The following is a 20,377-nucleotide window of genomic DNA, read 5'->3' on the forward strand; positions in this document are numbered from 1 at the left end:
TTTTGTTTGCTGAGGAGTCAGAGAACAAAGAGAACTTGCACTGGAACTTGTGGACATGACCTAGCTTTACCTCAAGGGGTGCCTCAAGCTTTACCTCAAGCCTGTATCCATGAGGAAATTAAGATATTGAATGAAAGAAGAACAGAAGTACTATTAGACTTGATGAGTGATTCAAAATGAGCTCTATGGTCTYCTGCTTCATTCAGTGCAAGCTCTTTATATTGGAATTGAGGACAGCAGTTTTTGTTTCCACTTGGAAGATAGTTTGAGAACACAGTAGAAAAGAAATGGCAGGTTGGATAAATGGTAGCACACTGACTCCTGATCGAATAGTTTTTACTGTTGCTCTAMTGCCAGGAAAAAATCATGGGTCTATCTGTAGCTTTTATACAAAGCTTACAGGCATCCAGAAGAAACACGCATCATCCTGAGTTGGATTCCTGCCTCTTGCTTTCACCAACATCTTCATCATTGTAATCATCATCATCAAGGAAGTTGCAGTCTTTGCTTTGTGCAGTTTTGCTGTCTGCTCTAATAAATAGCCCTAAGCATCTACTCTGCTTCCCAGCTGCTCATCACCTGCTCTTGAAATGTCAAAGAGGACGGTGAAGCTATTGGACCTTCCAAAACAGCCATTATGAGTCTTCTTTAGTCACTTTGTCTCCTCTCTTTGTGTCTCACTGCACAATTGGTCCTTCTTACATTCCCCAAGGTCAGAAGGATTTTGGAAGCTTTGAGAAACTTCTGGGGCTCATTTACATGGCAGCACAAGAATGGAAAATGTGACTGTTCACATTTGTTAGAGCCGTTCTCCAGTAGTGGGCAATCTCAATGTCTTGATGCCAGACAACCCTACACCTTGCAGAAGACAGATATGAAATTCAAAGATCTCCTGATAGGTCTGTAGCTCTGCAGGATCTTCTTCATCAAAAACAAGGTTCTGTCTCTTCTCCTTTCCCTGCCTCCAGGATTTGGGGTCCGGATATTCTTGTTATGGAGAAGAAAGCTCATGCAGTTGTTGGCATAGCAGAGCAGTTAGCCTTCAGTTTAATCTGCCCTATCTATCATTGTGTGCAAGACCACACGATGGTCTTGCATGCAATCTGGATTACAGCACCTCAGATCCTGCTCTTGTGAACAGTCCTGGTTCAAATATCAGTCAGAAATGCCACAGTCATTATGGCCAAGATTCCTGTATTCTGAATGAAAGGAAGGATATAGACACTCAAGTCTGGTTTTCAGCTTCTGTGTTGGCTGGAAGGTGAGAGCTTTGCAGGATCATGATATCCTTAGATTTCCAGAAAGGCAGTGATCTTACCAGGTTAAACTAGCTTGGAAGTTTTCTGCTGCAGTGAGGGTTGCAGTGCTCTGCAATAGGAAGTGAGGAGGTGTTTCATATCTGCCCCTAAACTCCAACCAGCACCGGAGGGGCTACAAAACTCAGTAGTTCTGTAGATTCCTCCTGTAGCGCTGATTTACCTCTTATCTTTTATACAATTTATATGCAAAACATAGAACACGTAACTCTGAATTTCTTGTCTTTTATGGCTTTGAAATTCTCAGCCATAATGCTGCATTAAAGGAGATTTGAATCTAAGTTCTTATATTTTTTCTCAGATGCTTTTTTTTTTTTTAAGTAACAGAGCACTTAAGTCTGTAAGAAAAATTGCCCTTGACAACTTTAACTGCGCTGTTCTACATCTCCCTGTGTAGACATTAGCACAAGATATTTCTGAAGTGGGAAAAAGGTATTTTTCTTTCTTATTGAGCTCAAAAACAGATGAACAGATTTTCTTAAATGTGCCCCAAACAACTGCAATACTGGGCTGACAACAAAACTTTCCATTTTATTGCAGTTCCTGACCCTCCCTTCCTGCTCTAGAAACTGGTGCCAGTCCTTTTGAGGAAAAATTTGTGAAAATGCCTGTTTTTGTCCCTTCCTATAGGGTCAGATTTTTAAGCAGCTGTGTATACATGTATATAGTTGGTCTTTAGGAAGCAGATCGGAAAAGAGGTCGTTTTGTATGATCTGTATCTTTCTTTCAGAGCTGTATTTCCTTGTCAGTCACAGAACTGCTAATTGGCTGCTTTGGAAGATGGATAGTCCGACTTGAGTCATAAACCAGGTTGCTGGAACTGTGCGCTCAGGTCGCTGTCCTGCCATCGCRTCTCCTTGCTGGTCACATATAAGTCCCTTGGGTCTAAGACCACAGAGTGMGGTCGTTGCAGCTTCTTGCAGTTTCACCTTGCTGTTCCCTTGCTGGGGCATTCCGGGCGCTCACTCTTCTGCCTGGCACAGAGGGAGGCCTCCGCTCAGGGACTTGAATTCCCTGTCCTCAAGTCTTTAGCTGACTAAATCCAAAGGAAGGGAAGCTGGTGTCCCCCACAAGCCAGGTCATGAAGTACTTACATCTGCTGTTCCACTTCCTCTCTTCTTTGCATCTTTGAAGCTATGTTCTACTTCTTAGAAGGCCCCCTTATCTCTGAGTAAAGAGAGACTATCCTGGTATGAATCACTTCTTTCTTGGTCATGTAGCTGTACTCCTAAGACAACTAAATGTCAGTGGGAGATGCACCTGAGCCCGTGGCTTCCTGTAAATGTCTTATCAACTGGCTGATGAAGCTCTTCCTTGCTTTGCTAGGCAGGACYCGAAAAGCACAGGCAACCTTTGGGCTGCTGTCTGGAAGGGGTGATGTGCAAGTTTGGATGTCTCATAAAAGGGAAGGTGAATCTCAAATTAAGAGCCCTGTATCCCCTSTTCTTTTGGGCAGTGGTGACACTACTGGTAGTGTTTTGTGTGGGCCATATTGCTTTCAGTGTGCTGGTTACCCTGGACTCCGCAGGAAAATCAGAAGTGATTTTAGTGCCCCAAGACAAAGGAGGACCTTGTATGTGTCTAGGTCATTCTCATGGATGTGCACATAGGGATCATTCCCATCCCAGTTTCTTGAAGGTCTGGTTCACTAGATGTTTTCTGAAAGTCTGCTGCTGGATTAGGCTTTTCAAAGGAGATAATATGTGGGCTCTGGGGGTGTTCGGYAGCAAGGAGTGGGAGCACAAGAGCCAGGAAAGGAAATAGCCCCAAAGAGAGTAGCTATTCTCGCAGCAACGGATGAAAATCATTTTATTGAATAATGTAATGGTAGAACACAAAGAATAAATAAAGAATAATGCAGTGTAGCTATGGCACAAGAAATTCAGGCACTACAGTAATAATGAAATGTATATACATGATGGATATGTGAATACAGAATAAAAATGAAAACTCAAGAAAAATGATAAAGTTGATTAAAAACAGGAGTAAAGATTAGTCAAAGAAATAGCAGTAGAGAAAGGAACTATCAGGGCAAAATTTGACCTTGCCTGACTCAGATGAGGTACCAAGTTTCAAGACAGACTTGGACACCTGCAGGTAGTAATCTCTTCATAAACATAAGTTCAAGGAGAAAAGAATATGGTCAGTTTGACAGACCACTTTTTTATTACCCTAATATATAAGATAATCAGATCGTTTATCTTAGTTGAATCTAAATAATGTAAGAAATATGTTAATTGCCTGCTTAGCACTCTGACTGTTGCTTCTGCCCTTTTGGCATGGAGAGCCCTGGCTCGAGTTTGTGTCTCACCTCCAGTATTTCTGATCCTGTAACTTCTGCTTAGCCTGGCTTACCCAAGTTGCCTGCATTAGATGCTTATATACTCTAAACAACCTCTTATATTTTTATCTTATTCTTTCTCTATGATTCTCGTATTCCATTTCCCCTACTGTTTGATTATTTTTATTATATAGATACTSTAGCTAGGCCTATTAAAGGAATAAGGATTAAATGATGAGTTTATACTAGTGATGTTATGTGCTTTCAAGGTCAGGCAGTAAAAGTGGAATAAAATCTAAATATGGGATTTCAGTGCCCTCAGTAGCCGTTACAGAACAATTTGTGCATTTTGTTCTTATTCCCTCTATGCCTCAGCTTGTCATCTGGAAAACTGGAGCAATATTTTCCTGGGCTGTTGTGAGAAATGTGCCAAAATCTAAGGTACTTGGAATTGTTTGTGCAAGGATCCGGTAGCAGGAGCTTTTAAATGGTCATTAAAAGCAGATAGAGGGCTTGGCGGGCACTGCACTGTAAGCAGAAGTCCCCTGGCGAGAGCTGGGTTTTGGTCTGTGGCCCGTGGTTGTGTCTGTGCTTGTGCTGGCCACATCGGCTTGTTTCATGCCCCGTCACCCTCTGTGCCTCTACCTGGCTGCTGCTGCTCGTTACTTAACCCTGCARCACTGTTAATTACTGTATCTTTGTGGAAGTCTTCTCAGAGACCACTTTTTTTTTTTTTTTTTTAATGAAGCATGCTATGAAAAATAAAAGCTGAATGGCGTTATATGGCACAGCTGTGCCTGCAGCCTGTACGTGTTAATTTGAGCCTCGAGAGAGCTGTAAATAGCTGCCTTCATCCATACACATACACCCCTGCAAGGGGCTGCCTGCCTTCCGCAGCCCAGGGCCTTGCCAAAGAAGGATGTTGAGGCAAAGATTTATTTAAAAATACACCAGGCCTGATCTGCTGCCTTCACTGCTCAGGAGTTCCCTAAAGGGGCTGTGGGTGATGGAAAGGGGAAGCTGTCGGGAAGGGAAGGGCAGCTTTGGGCAGGAGATCCAGGGAACAGACAGGCCAAGGCTGAGCCGTGGTGCCGGCCCATGCGGCTGCACGCGGCTGGCGGCTCCAGCAGGGCTGTGTCCCGAGAAAAGGCCCGAGTCTGACAAGGCAGAACAAAGAGCGGTCTGCATTTTCTGAGGGGAAAAATCAGCTTTATAGGAGGAATATTTCTCTCTTGCTCTCAGAATGGCTTAGCTGCACCCTAGTTTAGTTTCCTTTCTGAAATCAGTCAGCCTTCAGTCCTCAAGGAAGCCCCTCACCTGGCCTGGCAGGTTATAGTGTCTCAGAGGGCTGCTCTCACTTTCTGTGTTGCCTTCCATGAGCCTGCTTCCCCCCCTCTTTTTTTCTTTCTTTTTTTCTTTTTTTTTTTTTCTAATTGAGAGCCCTCTTCTGAAGGCAGTTATACCCAGATGTTGAGTTCAAGTCATCCCTTCTTTTCAGGTCCCCATGTCAGAAGCTTTAAATTGCCCTTCAGCAGGTCTGTGACTGCACAGAGTTAAATTGCTGCACAAAATCTGCAGGCTCACAGATGRTATCAGGAGATAATTGGAAAGAGAGTGGAGGTAGCAGAGTAACTGGGGCCTTTTCTCATTTTCTTCTTGAACTTAGGTAGAATTGTGCACACAGCAGCTTTAAAAGGAAGAAGAAGGAGAATGGGGAAGAAAAGATAAATTACATTTCCCAAAGCTTTGGTGGAGGTTTCTTAGTGAAGGGGAAGAATTGGGAGATATGATCCAGCATGGGTTGCTGAATCAATAAAAATAAATTATGAGTTCTTTGCTATCACCTCCTATAATGTATGATAGGAGACCCTTAAATCATATCACCACCTGCCAGGAGAGATTGTATTTATGTTTAACTGCATTACACAGAGATAAAGCTCAGACTTCTGTTATTTTAAGCAATCTAGATGTCTTTTCTAGTGGGAATGTGTGTTTATGTGCAGCACAGTTGCGCAGAGAGCTGGGGAATGCTCTATGGAGCACAGCTGTGCCCTGCCAGAGGTGCGGGTCACGTAGCCCGCAGGCAGGTCTTCTCCAGCTCTGGTTTCTGTGGTTAGTGCCACTTGCAAACTGTGAGTGCTGCTGGCACCTTCTCCCCCCGCTCCCTCCCCAGTGTGGTTCTTCACAGGAGTGTGGGATTCATCTTAAATGTGTCCTGTGTTTTATTGCTGGCATTAAAATGGTGATTAATTCGCTGTGCCTTTCCCAGAGACTCTCTCCTGATGCTGCATTGCTAATAATTCTAATAATATCTAGCTTTTATGGAGTGTTTTTTTTTCCCCTGCAAAGAGGATAAAGGCTTTGCAAACTGACCTGGTAGCTATGTTTAAAGCTCTGCTGCTGCTGCCTTTAGGACAGAACCCAGCTGCTCTCTAAGAAGTGACAAACATGCTGGAGGCCTTTATTTTTTATTTTTTTAGGAAGAAGATTTTAAGAAAGTGATCATGGGTACRTGTTTGTGTGCGCATGCTAAATGTTAAGCATGCAGGTTAGGGAGGAGGTRTTTGTTGAAACTTAAGCATGAGTTACCTTTTTTTTTTTTTCCCCTCTTCTTAAGAAAGTTTGGATGTCTCTTTCTTCTAGAAGTCTTGCTGATGCTGTTTTACTTCATACTTGTACAAATGCCTTCTCGCAGGCCAGAGCAAGGAAAAAGCTTGTAGAGCTTTCCTGCTGATTCTTACTTTTTCTGGGAGATTCCCAAATTGCAGTGMACAACTCACCAGCAGGAGGACATGAGCTATTGCCTTCTCTGGTGCTCCTCGTGGTGGTTTTGACTGTCATGTTTTGACTCTCGATTCATTTGCCCAGCAGACCTGGCCTTGTCCTGACCTCTRCAACTGTAGCTGCGTCCTGAGCTGAGGTTCTGAGTGTGAAGGACTTGCCTTGCAAAGCGTCTGTGCAGGGATTTCCTAGAAGAATTGGAAGTTGGTTAGACATGGAGGTCTCTTCACGGAGACTTCTGGAATCAAGGTGCTGGCGTCTGTGAAGATTGAGAGGGAGGGAGTTTTTCCCAGTGAGCTGGGAACAGGCGTGTATATGGGGCTGCTGTATGATGCACATGCAAGATGAAAGGTGCTGGCTTTGCTGTGGAGCTATATTGCACTCACAGGGCTTGGAAAAGGTACCTGCTCCAGCTGGCGCGTTTCCTGGAGCTGGGCTGTTGAGAGCATTTCCCATTGCTCTGCTTCTGCATGGATTCCCTGGGCATCTCTTCCTACAACCTATGAAAGTTGTGGAAAGTGAATATCCAGGCTGCTGTTAGTCTGTTARGACTGTTTGACATTGGTCAGCTGGTTGTAAAATTATTCATAGAGGAAGGAACAGATGAAATATGAAATGTGTTTTCTATAAGCCTTCTCTCCCTAGGAAATGAGACTAAAAATATAATCAAAATGGCTCTCAGCACTAGTTTCTTTAACTCTTGGCTGAGCAGAGAAAGTGGGAGGTAGGTGGGGATGGGATGGGGAGGAGGTTCATCTTTCTGTCTGAAAGATCTTTGCAGCAGGAACTGACCCTAAATGTTCGGAAGCTTCTACATAGGCATGTGCCTCCTAAAGGCAGAGGGGAGTTGAGCCTGGTCAGAGCAGAATAGACACACAAGCCAGTGCAATCCAGCTGGTAACGTGCGCCACCCAGAACGCCCGTCCTGCCAAGCGGGCTCTGTTCTGTGCGGCAGGGACCTGCTCCTGCAGCCTGGTGCAGCTGCAGAGCCTCTACTGCTGGGGCTCTGGAAATCGCCCTCTTCTTGAGGGATAGCTGGACCCTGCGCTTCGGGAGCAGAAGAATCTGACTTCTTTTCACATGATGAAAATTTTGCAGTCAGGTTCCCCTCATGAGTGCATTAATTGTTGCTTTKCTGGTGGTGTTAATTGCCTGCAGGCCAAACCATGCCATGGGCTTCTGTGCACAATGTACCTTGGGACACAGCCTGCCTGTGACAGTCACTGCACCAGAAAAACTTAAAAGCAAAAGTACAAGAGAACTGCTAGGCTCCAGTCAAAATCCTTCATCTCAACATTCTTTGTGGTTACAGAAAGATAAACCTGGACATTGGGACAGGGTTCCCTCTTGGTGCTGGTACCATTAGGTGCTTTTCCTTGATGCTGGTCTTGCCCTAAAATTACTGGGGCCAGGGAGCAGCCGGGAGGAGCAGCGCTCTGCTCTCGTACTGGGTAACCACCCGGAGGAGGGATTTATGCTTCCCACAGCTGATTCCTTCTTCAAAGCACAGAAACATTATTTCTTGAGCAGACTGTTCGTTCACTCCAAACCCTATAAACGGGATTTTCAAAGTTCTGCTCCTCTCCAGAGGGATCCTCTGTGAAGATAATGCGATCTGTCTGCAGCATCCCAGGGGACTCCAGGGATAGGCTCTCCTGGCTCTGGCTCCGGCACTGAATGCTTATTCCACTGCTTGATTTACATGAAAAGRGAGGCTGCAAAGGGAGGAAAGATCATACTATGGCAGCTTCTTTTACTGAAAAGTGAAAAACAACACAGGCAAGGGAGGATTAAAGGAGAACATCTTTCTTTTAGTTATTAGTTTTTATTTTGAGGACAAATTTGACAGCCACAGCAGACTAGAGATCACAAGTTCACTTAAATGTATTTTGCTTTTGTGTGTGATCTCAGGACTTGTCTCTTCCAATTTCAGAGCGTTCTGTAGCCAGCACTGCCTGAAGCCACTTGCAGATCGTTTTCCTCTCCAGAGTCAGGTCTTTTTCTTCTGCTGAAGCTGGCATCTCCTCGCTCTTCACTTGTCACCCTGATTTTCAGTGGGCAGGAATTGTCCTCTATTTGTTGTTAGTACATCAGTTGCTTCTTTCACATGTCTTAGGATGTGCAATTCCTCAGCTGGAATTGTCTGGAAATGCAAGTTTCTTCAGCTAGGTTGACCAAGCTGGAGAGAAGGTGTACTGGTATTTAAGGCACGTGTCTTCCTTTGCTGGTCACTCTGTTACTGTGGGCGAATCAAGATTGTGGATTTGTCTCCCAGGAGATGCCCRTTAGCTTAAATTCACAGTATTACTGGGTTATTGTGTTGAAGTGGGTTATTTCATTTCTRTTGGACTCTCAGATGGAGATTCTTTCTCGGAAGTGAAGTGAACTTTAAAGTGGTTTCCCTGTGTTACTTGCAAAGTGAATTGAACCCGACTCTAACAAATCTATTCTGATTCTTCTTCCCAAGTGCATAATTGCTCTTTGCCTCTTGTTCCTCAGCAGGAAAACGAAGGGGACGTTGTTTGCCTTTTCTCGTAGTGGTGATGCTCACTGAATCTGTTAGTGTCTGTGGAGCTGAATCGCTCACATGGGAGCTTTGTGCTAAGGCTGTACGTCACCTGCAGGCAGCAGTGTTAGATATTGGCAACTGCTCCCAGATCTCCATGCAAATAGGGATGGTGGTGCTGTATAGAATGTATATGTCTTTATACATAGATATGTTTGTGTGTGGGTAGACACACATACATATGCAGAGACGTGCAGGTACAATGCAATATGCAATGTACATTGACGTGGGGAATAGTTTTTCTGTGGGGCCAAGGTTATGTAGTAACAGTTTTTGAGAAGAGTTGGACCTTGGTCAAGGAAACCTCATAAACACGAATATACATTGACCATGTAAATGAGCCACTTCTCGTGTTGTGACCATTTAGGTAGTGAAAGATGGTGTTGGTCACTTTTTCTTGACTTAGTTACCACCCTCTTGGGTAAACTTGTTTATCCTATTGGGTAAACTCTGCTCGACTTGGTTAGTTTTTTATCATTTCACCTTTGATTATTAACTTTGAGTCTTTCAAAGATGAGAGAAGGAAGCAGCTAGGGACATTGCCAGAGCAGTGCTGCTGGTGTTTGGGCCCCAGAGCATTTTAAACCAATTTGCCTTCAGCTGTGAGCAGATCAGTGAGACTGGCTCCCAGCGAGCCTGTGTGTGCTCACATTTGTAATTTACTTGCTGGGGGCTGTTACTTCCATAGGAATTGGGCAAGGAGGGGTTAGAATTTGCAGACAAGCTTCTTTGGCTTCCTTTGCAGCGTGATGGGAGGAGAGGTTGKAGGCACTGCGGAAATGGGTCTGTAAGTTGGAAGAGGAGGCCCTGACCCCAGGTGTCAGAGCAGCCTAGYGGAGAGCTCTCATTTTCCACATGTAGATCTGCCTGCAGCCTCTTGCTGTGCTGCACATGTGCTGCACGGTGCTCTCCCTCTGCCCATGAGCAGTTGCACTCTGTGAAGATGTGGACAAGGCTGCTGATGATTTGCATTAATCTCTGTGCTGATAGACAGGGCACGATCATGTAGAAGGGAGATGAGTCTCTCTAAGTGGACCAGTGCTGGCCCTTCARATGTCCCCCATAAGTGATCTCCTCTCCTCTCCATGTGCAGCCCCGCTCTCTCTCTGCTTTGATAAGTGCATCCCCCAGTACAGCAGCACAGCTGCCTCCGACTTGGCCCTTGGTTCGTGCTCTGAATTCACTCTCAACCTGCCAAAGGCACCGCATGGCTTCATCACACCTTCACACTCTAAACATCAGGGAGCAAAGGGCTGTGTATCTTCTGTGAGCTACATGCAAAGCATTTAACCAGTTTGGAAGGCAAGATCTGGGGGAGGAATTAATGAACTAAATAATTTTTCTTTATAGTAAAATTTTATGATGATAGAACATCCTTATGCTACCAAATACTCCCAAGGGCTTCTGAGCCCTTTCATGATTTATAGGTTTGGAGGTCCCYGATAGTCCTCCAAACAATAGGAGTTCCTTTAGGGATGTGTTTTCCATGGGGAGCAAAACTGGGGTGCCTCTGCTTTCACATAAGGGAAGTCATGTCAAGAATTGAGGGTTGGAATTGAGGATTGATTTGAAACCTATTGGCCTTTGTGTAGGCAAGAGGCACCTTGTGCTAGATGTGGATATGGTGGTTCGGGAGGATAGAGGGAATCGCCAGCGCCAGAGAGTCTTCAACTATATTATAGTAGGAGCCACAGAGGATGAATAATTGTCAGGGGGTGGCTTTTTTGTCATGTAGACCTTATAACTGGTTGTTCAGCAGATAGTGTAATTTCTTCCAAACAAATACATACAGGCTCTGGGGAGACATATGTGTAAAATAAAGTGTACGAGGAAATCTTTGCAGGACTGGAATGTCACTTCTTTCTAAAGAAAAAAATAATTTTTCTGACTCTTCTTCCCCCATGCCCACATCTGCCTTGAAAAYCAAAACAGTTTATTGAATTTTCAGGTCATTTACTTTTGTGTAAGCTCAGCTTTAAATTGCTTTTTTTCCAGAGGGTTTGTGTTGCCTTAAGGGAGTTGTAATTCAGCCTGACCTATTTCCCTGCTCGTTCCTTCGGGCTGGTCCTGCCTTTCCTTGGTTCTCAGCCAGCTGAGCTGTGTGGCTCCCTGGGGGACACCTGACGCGAGGGTGTCCGGGAAAAGCACTGGGATGGTCTGCAGAGAAATGGGGGAATTTCACACCTGAGCTGTGTTCTCTGGAGTGAGCAATATGATCCCAGAGAAAAATGCAGTTCAGCATTGAGTTGACTTGAAATTAATTTTGAGGATAAGTGTGATGAACAGGAACAAAGCAGTTTCATTTGGGACTGTTTTAAAAAATGCCTAAGTGAAATTTTCTGCTGTTTCTGAATCAATATCACTGGGAGCTCTTTTCCTACCCCTGCTCCCCTTCAGATCTTTTCATCTTGATTTAGGGTGAAGAGCAGGCATTTCCTATGGGATTGCAAGTCTAGATTTTTCTTGGTTGAGGGAAGAAAATACTTATTTTTGTTTTGAAATAGTGTGGGAAAAAAAGGTGAAATCTTCAATTTTCAATTGATCCACTTTTTTGTTGGGAAGAACTTTAGGATTTTATTGCAAAATGACTTTGACACTGAAAAGCCACAGTTATTTGTTAGTATTGACAAAGACAAGCTAAGTTTCTTCAGCTACAAAATAGCAAACAGAATCAAACGGCTCAGCATGAATCAATGAGTGTTTTTATTCTCTCTTTAATTTTTTTTTTCTTTTGACCTGATTTAGTTTTGCCAAAGTTGGCTAATGACTATTTTTCTTTAGAGGTTTTTTTTTCCATTCTGTTTCAATGAAAGTATTAAATAGCAGAATATCTCTTAGATCTGGTACTTGCCCACATAGGCCTGATAACCCTGCTTCTAGTGCTGTCTTAGGGACACCACGATGTGGAGGCCTAAGAACAGCCCCCAGAAACGCCCTGAAGTTTCCTCTGCACCTCAGCGTCCAGAGGACAATCCATGTTGTCATTAGGGCTTTCAGATGTGACATTTCTTTAGCAGTTGAAGTTGCTCTTGTAGCCTCCTGAGGCAGTGTTAGCAGGGAATATGCTTTTGTAGCTCTCCTTGGGCAGCCTGAGTGTTAAGCCTCTCCCATCCTTTCTGGTTTTCAGACCCCCAAACTATGGCAGACGTGACCTTTGGTGAGTCTGAAGGGTCTCGTCTCAAAGACAGGGCAGAAGCCACGTGGGCTTGTGGGGCAAATGTCCCCCTTAGCGCAGTGTCCACAATGAGAGGCTCTGTGGCCAGCCTGTTGTGGGTGGTGGTACCACGTATTGCCCCTCTGGCAGCTCGTGCTGTTTCCTGCTGCCCTCTGGGAGGTTTATCTGCAAAGGGATGCTTGTGCTGTTAATGCTTCCATGCATTAACAGTAAGCAGGCCTGGATTTTCGCTGGTCATCCTGGATGAAAATCCAGAAAAGCTCTACTAAACACTATGCTTTTACTTTGAATTTACAGCCAGGACTTGAATAGGATTCAACACGCTCTTGCAAAGCTGGTGTTATCCTGTGGCTTTCAAGGTTTGCAAGAGCTAAACGATGTTTTCAAAGATAGAGCTGGGAGAATACGGGTGCTGCCTCCTATTGCAATTGCAACATAGGGTAGAATTATTCTGTTGGAATATAACCAGGATGCAAAACTTGATTTAATGGTTAGGGTCAGGCCCAGGATCTGCAGAACTCCAAGTCTTCCCTTTGGGTTCTAAGAGTTTAGGTCCCAGATGGGAAAATTAACCTAGTGAGGCCTCCGGAGAGTTATGAGTCATGGGGCAAAGTGCTGTGCTTGTGTTTGTGCTTTGGAGAGGCTGGTAAGGGGCTGTCATACCCTCTCTAGTGGGTCCTGTCTGAGTMTCTGCAGGAACATAGAGAGCAGCTTAAAAACATCACTCTTGCCTGGTTTCTGCTGGAGGCTGCATTGCTTCCATCCACTGCTGTAAGGGGAGGCAGAGCACACAAACCTTGGTAGCTGCCATTAGCATTTAGTCTTTCCCCTTGCGTATAGAAAGTGTATGCAGAGTTTAAGTTGCAATAAAAATGGTATTGCCCTTAATTCCCAGCTGCACAGCACTGGTTTAATCCGACATGGGCTTGCATGCGCTGACTCGGATCTGCCTGGCGGGCTCCCTTTCACACCCCGCTGGAAGCTGCTTAGCTTTTATCTTCTACCTAAAGTTCTCCGCATGGGGAAATAAGGGGACAAAATGCAGTCAAGGGAGAGGGAAAGGGAATTGGGTAAAGAGAAGATGCTCAGAGCGGCTGTTCCAAAGCCGTTAAGTTGGGTATTGGCTGCGTAGTCACGTACCAAGGTCCCTTACGATTTGAAGAGGTCTCTTCCCGGTATTGTGCTGACAGTAACCGAGTGCYGCAGCCTCGGAGTTGTGATATTGATTAATCCTTTGGCATTTTTCCCCTTCTGCAAGACTTTAAACTCCTCACCAGCCCAAATGAAAGGTGTGACGAGTCCCATTGCTCTGGAGGGATCAGAAGGGTATTTGTACTGGGAGAGATCTGACTTGCATAGGAAAACTAACTGAAGCCAAGCCATTGGGTGACATCTCATTTGCACCCATCTTCTCTCCAAACTGTGAAGTACCTGTTGTCAGTCTAGTTTTATCCCTATCCTTAAATAACCACAGATGTAGAGAAGGCAGCTCACAGTGTTCAATTAATTCCTGTTGGCATGTTTTATTTCACATGCACAGCATCCCAAGGATTAAAATAAATGTTACTAATTACATGGTGCATTAAGCTAATGATTTTATTTTATTTTTTTAAACCTACATAATCCTATAATACCCTAACTTTAATGGATAAATACTAAGCTCTCCTTTCGGTGATTGTAGATGCCTGGTGTACTGTTACCTATTCTAAAAGAAAACTTTTCTCTTTCTTTCCCCTTTCTCTTCCTCCCTCCCTTCCCCCAGGTGATTCTCATTCTGACAAAGCTCTATGACTTCAACCTGGGGAGTGTCACGGAGAGCTCGCTGTGGAGGTGAGTGGCCTGGGGAGAACCCAGCCCGTGTGGAGGGTGGCTGTACCTTGCATGAAGCTGGAGGGAGGGCAAGAGGGAAATGGAGTGAGTTGATCGGGGAGGAGCTGGGAGGGAAGCTGGGATAAGCTGTGAAGCTGATTTTGGGGAAAGGGCATGTGATTAAGGACATGGTGCTTAATGAGGTGGGTCTGCAAAGGAGCGAGTTGCTTAATGTCAACCTGCCAGGTTGGCATGCAGAGGAGCTTGGTTTACTTCTCTTTCAACTTCGAGCGTCCTCAAGTGCATCCATACGTTGCTCTGAACCTCTGCTGTGAGGCTGGCAATGACAACAGCCTCTACAGGTGGCAAACTGAACAGTGTCTGAGTTCGTGTCTGATACAGTACATGATCTTAGCTGGGGAYTCTACCTGTATGGACTGTAGTGGAGATGCCTGGAACCATTTGCTATCTGGAGCCCTGGGGGAGCTGCAACATGGGTAAGAACCTGGGCTGTGATGGGGCTGAAAGGTCCATAGCTTCCAACCGGTGAAGGGCACCACGATGAGGTGCTTGGTGCCTGCCCTGCYTCATGCAGGTGGGCTCACATGGTGGCATGCCCTTGCCTGCAGGACAAAAAGAAGGGGTGTGTGTCAGAGCAGCACTTTCAGCTGCTGTACTGAGCATGTTGCGCAGCCTGTAGAAGCAGTAATTGRGGGGGCTGTCAACGCAGTGTAACCCTGGATCTGGGTGTGGGTAGCTCCTTGGCAGGTGGTTTATATTTGGAGTTAATTTAGAAGCCCCTGTTTGGAGGAGCCTTGGAGCGTGCACTGTGCAGTTATTTCCAGGCAGCAGGAGCCAGTTAATGCATTAAGGGTTAATTGTTGAGAAGAGCTCATGAAACTTCCCAATTTGCAGAGTAACTTCAAAGCCTAATTGCACTGTACCACCGTAATGTGCAAAAGTATAAATAACCATGCAGCTAATAAGAGAGAGCAGTCATTTCCACTTAACCGATACTTTTCAAGGTATTTAAGCCTTAAAAACTTTTGCCTCTTTACCTAACAAGTACAAATGACACTGTGATTGTACTTTAAACATAATTGCTGAGCAATCTGCTCTGCATAAATAAGGCAGCAAGCAGGCAGATCCCTGCCTGTTCCTGGGATCACAGCAGCACCTGGGCTCTGCGCAGAGGCAGCAGCCGCAGCCCTTGGGAGTCTCCCCAGAGCGACAAAGACGCAGGTCGTGGTCAGCACAACTGAGTGCAGCCCCTGGTTGTTCATCTGGGCAAACATGTCAACGATTCAGTCTGCTCTTGCACARTGATCTCTCTTCTGCAAGTGAAATGGGGACCAGCATGGGGGCCCGAGGCCACTCGGGTCAYGGAGTCCAGACTCCTGGGTTCTCTTTAAGGTTTTTGAGGAAAGGGGTCACCTACTCAAGTAAGTGGTTGTGGATAGGGCTGCGGGGCTCTCGAACCTTAGGCTTTCCAGAATTCAAGATTAAACTGTGTTGTATTTTAGAGGAGAGTGTGGGACCTTAAGGAATAGCTTTCAGTTTTTTTGGGAAGGGTGTTGTAGAAATGCAAAAGACACTGATCAGAAGCAATAAGTCATGAGGAATTGACTCCTTTTCTTAGGATTTTGTGTCCAATTTGCACATCAAGGCCTTTGAGTGTCTGCATTATTTAAATGAATACTTTTCAACATTTTACTTTAATTTTTGAGCCSCTGAAATTTTCGAAAGGATGATCTGTCTTTGCAGAGCTAACTTGAGCATTTTGGCAATAGCTTTGCTTTCCTTGGTTACTTTTTACGAACTCCTTAAAAGTCATCCTTGAGCCCCAGGAGCTGCTAGGTCACAAATTGAATGCAGCTGTTGAGCAATGCTCAAAAGACTATGCAGATTTTTGAGGTGATTTTTATTTTCCTTTGTATTTTCTGGGCCTGGTGCACCTTCCTGCTGCTGAGGTCTCTGCTCACGTGAGCAATAGGGCAGCGTGTGTGAYGTCCCTTCTGAACACTTGGCGAGCGGAGTTGCGTCCACAAGAGAGGAGGGGCCTTTGTGGCAGAGAGCAGTGACTCACACACCACTGCTTCAAAGGATGCTTGGACAGAGCAGGGTGCACTGCGGGCTCCAAATATCATCTCATCTCTGCTGCCTCATGCATCAAAAGATTCTGCTTGGGTCCCCTGGGCCAAGGGGGGCCGCATGAGCGGCTGCCTTTAATGGAAAAGTGAATTGCAATATAAGAAAAAATTCTAATCCCTGCATCTAAATACAAAGACAAGTAGATCAATAAGAAAACATCCTGAATGTAATTAAAAAAGGCAAGAGCAAAAGACGGAGAGAGGAGAATAACAGTTACCCTGGAAGCTGCTTCTCTCTCAGATTGCTGCAAGTTTAGACAGAGGAAATGCTGCTGAGCTTTTGAATGCAAGAGCACAGACACTGCTCGAATAAGTAAATCCAGGTTTCTGAGGTTGAAAATATCACATATAGGGCCTCTGCTGTTACTGGTATCAAGCAGCCTCAAAATTTTTTGTTTTTGTTTTTGTTTTTCCCACAACTAAGCAGGGGAGATTGTTTTTTCTCCAATGAAGTCTAGTATCTTATCATTGTTGTACCTGTCATGGTATGAGACATCAAAGTTTTCTTGGTCTTTTCATATATCAGCAAGCATATCTGGCAAAATTAGATAAGCTTTACAGGCATGCAAAGCTTTATCAGTTCTCATTGCCTAGTGAAATACCTAACTGGGTAACTGCTGAAAATCCTAGCTGAAATTCTAAGTGCTTTTAATTAAAAGYTGGATTGCGACTTGGTTGTATGCTTTCTGCATCAAGCAAAGGACAGTACCCCTGCCCCTTACCTGTGAACATCAATGGGTTTGATTTTTTTAAGTGCTGTTGGAGAAGCTCAGATTCCCAAAGCCCCTGCAGGTCGGGGTCCTTGTTTCACAATTCATCTTCTGTGGTGAACTGTGATTGCGCAGCTGTGATGCATCATGAAGTTTGAACATCAAGAGCAGGGACCTTGATAATTCATTGAAAATATAGTCCAAAGAGGAACCTGCCTGACAGGAGAATGTGAGGCCAAATACCGTGCTAAAAGGCATCATTCATAACTAACAATTAAGTGGTTTTTTTATTTTTGGTAAGAAAAAAAATCAGACATTTTATTAGGAGGGAGAGAGAAGGGSAGATTTGTTCAGTGCTTATTTTCTTAAATGTGTTTATTCACAGCATTTCCAGATGCAAACACAGAAATTGTGGYGAATTTTGATTTTGGGTGTATGTTATGCTCATATATAATGAGCATGTATTCTATAGATTATATGTTGTGTAGAAAGAAATTCTTTCATTAGTCGATCTTGCTGCTGTTCAGTTGTTTCCTTGTTAGCTTGTGAGTGTGGGTAAACAGGAGGAGTCTCCTGAGCAGTATTTCTTGTTCTGGGAGCCTTCTAGAAYGCTCAGGTTTGCGAGCAGAGCAGTCCCTGCGCATACTGCTGTGCTTGCTGCTAATCCTGTCTCCTGYTTAAGTATTTGAAGGTGCCATTATAATCTTTTAAATTTTTAAAATGTTTCCAACTGTTTTTAGCGAAACCAACTTCTCAGTACGTACTGGCTAAGAAAAACGGAATGAAAATTTTCTCAGCTGTCACATTATTTAGTATCCAGCAATGACTGTAACTGTTTGGATTGYAGTAGATGCAAAGACGGCCTCCGTCCCGAGGGAGCTTTCAGTCTTGAACTAAGACAAAGAGACAGCGGGATGATACAAGAGACAGGAGAAGCACAAGTTAACAGGGAGGAATTTATGATCAATGTGATGGCCACAACTGCAACACATCAGCTAATCAGGCAGTGGGGAGCACTTCAGATTTCCTTCCAAAGTGCAAGCTCTTGCATGTGTCAGCTCTGAGCGCTCTCTGCCATTTTGCCCACCTTTTATGGGTCCCTTGGAGTTCCTCTCCTCTACCTGTGGTCCCGACGAAATTATTTAATGCTACATGTTTTTGGTCCATTTATTAACCCATACTCACAGCCTTACCTGGCTCTTGGTCCTTAACAAACTAAAATGCTACTGGAGGAATTGTTAAATATGTTCATTTTGGTGAATGAACCAAAAATGGCAGGGAAAAAAATGACGTTTCCATCAGTATGGTAAGAATTGTCAAAATCTTTTCACCCTTGTGACTTCTACATTGCCTCTGGAGACCATCAGCATCATTCAGTCTATCTGTAATATTTGATTCTTTGGCAAGGATTCAAGAATTTGGCAAGAATGCTGATTTCTGTGCCCATGGTCACATGTTGCTGGGAGTTGACTTCAGGTGGGTCTTCTCTGAGCGTGAGAAATGGTGAATACAGGGGCAAGTGCAATGTAAATAGCTCACTTTTGGGAGATGGGACGTGTGTGTGTATATATATATGTATATAGGGTGTGTGTATAGTTATATATATATATATATATATATATATATACACACACACAGACACACAGACACACACACATAGATACAGTATATCTGCCCCCAACATAGGTAAGGCAGGGCTCAGGAGAGACTCAGGCTTCCATATCTTCCCCTGCAGTGCAAGGAAGCTTGGTTTTGGCAATGGTTCTAGGGCCTGATTCTGCCCTAGTGGCAATGCATTATTTAGACTGTGGTGTTGAGAGAGATGATTCCAAGTCTGAGCACTGCCTCACACTTGGTACCATTTTGGCCCTGCYCGTGTTTTGAAATAGAGCTTTGTGGTTTCACTAGAGCTGGCTGTATTGAAACMTGATCTCCAGACAGCCAACATCGTAGATGACATCCCACTGCAGTACTGTCCAGTTTTTATATATGTAGCTTTTCTACTACTATGCCGTTAACATGTAATTTGTATATGTGTAACTTCCTGAAGGACTGAATTCATTCACGTCATAAAATTATTTGAGCTGGTTTTAGAAGTAATAATGCCTCCCGTTACTGCATGTTATTTGGTATTTTTATAGYGACACTGCAAAGCGCAGGATTCTGTGCTGATGAGAAGGAGGTAACTGCACCTGCAGGCAGCTCTCCGTGAGCAGGCAATGGAGCCAGCTGTGTGTGCAGGCACCTTCCTGCCTTCGCTGGGTTTGAAAACCAGGGTGCCCGGAGGGTTGGTCTTTGTTAGAACCACAAATGTCTAGCTCAGCGATGGCTGTTCTTTCTGGCTGTGAGAGCCACATGTGAAAATCCTAATGCTTGAGAGCCACTAGGTACAGAGATCACAGAATGGTTAAGGTTGGAAGGAACCTCTAGAGATCATSTAGTCCAGCCCCCAGAGTTTGTTTGCTGGAACCTGTAGCAGGCGGTCACAGGGCACCCAGCACACTGAGGTGGGGTTAGGGTGGRCAGCACCCCAAATAATCCAGATTTAGGCCTGTCATGCTTTTGCTGACTTGTTCCCTTCCAATGGTGGCTGATTCGGGGTACCCCAGCTCGGTGCTCTGCTTGTTGCTCAGGAGATGTCACCTCAGCACGGGGGCTGTGCCTGGGCTGCCTGCAGGACACACAGCAGCTGCACATTGGCCTATTCCCAAGGTAGCTGCTGCCAGGTGAAGATTGTGGTCATTTAATAAAGAGAAATTCCTTGGCCCAAAGAGCTGTGTGGCGGCTACCTGTGGAGAGCAGAAAATGCAGCAGTCTTGAGCCAAGTGAAAATTTCTTTTTTTGCTCTCATGGCTAAATGCCTGCTTGCTTTGGAGAAATGAGTCTTGTTCTGTTGCTCAGGCTGACATATCAGGTTTGGCAGGAGCTCCTGACATCTGTGTTTGCCCACCTGGGCTTGTGTTGTAGCAGGCATCAGAAAGTGGGTCCTTGTAAAGTAAGAGGAGCAGGAGAGCAAGCCAGGCAGGTGGCAAGAGCTGTTCAGTGCAGCCAGGGGAGGAATTAATGGGCAAAGGGCGCTGTGTTAGGGGCCCTGTGGGGATGCTAAACATTAAGAAAAGGTTCCACATAAAATAGCTTTTCTTTTTATAACTATTCTCTGTAAGTATTCTTTTTATAGCTATTAGAAAAATAAAAATGGTTGGCTTAGGATCCTCACGTTTGTAGGTTTCTAGCTACAAGCTAGGAGGGCTACAAGCTGCCAGGTGTCAGATGGTGATAACGTTTCGCCTTCCTATCCCAGTGTATTCATGATCTGAAGTGATGTATTTTGAACTGCTTCAAAATACTTTCCTGTCTTGAGGTGATTGATTATCCATTGAGTTGTGACTGTCAGGGGTATAAAGACAAATCTCTTATTATGGACTTCAGGAAATGTGTGTAAGGGTTGGTCTTAATTGACCTGGGATGTGAGGCTGGATGTGAAGGTTCGTAGGAGTGGAGGTGGGGAAATGTAGCTGAAGGAAGAGATTTAAAATGTGAATCGTACATTGAGGCTTCCTCAACTGCCCCAGTTGATGCCCAGAGTGTC

The 20,377-nt window shown here is 44.7% G+C and overlaps 1 protein-coding gene across 1 annotated transcript in view; it reads left to right on the forward strand.

The window, feature by feature from the left end:
- The first annotated feature begins 10,565 nt into the window (after positions 1–10,565).
- The window catches only part of SORCS3 (sortilin related VPS10 domain containing receptor 3), a 180,121-nt gene continuing 170,309 nt past the window's right edge, over positions 10,566–20,377 (forward strand). The window contains exons 1-2 of the mRNA XM_026050684.1: positions 10,566–10,625; positions 13,882–13,949. Coding sequence (XP_025906469.1) covers positions 10,566–10,625; positions 13,882–13,949 — 128 coding nt within the window. The remainder of the gene's footprint in view (positions 10,626–13,881; positions 13,950–20,377) is intronic.

This window comes from Nothoprocta perdicaria, unplaced genomic scaffold (assembly GCF_003342845.1).
Source record: "Nothoprocta perdicaria isolate Ctin4 unplaced genomic scaffold, notPer1 scaffold_7, whole genome shotgun sequence".
In the NCBI taxonomy this organism is placed as follows: Eukaryota; Metazoa; Chordata; class Aves; order Tinamiformes; family Tinamidae; genus Nothoprocta; species Nothoprocta perdicaria.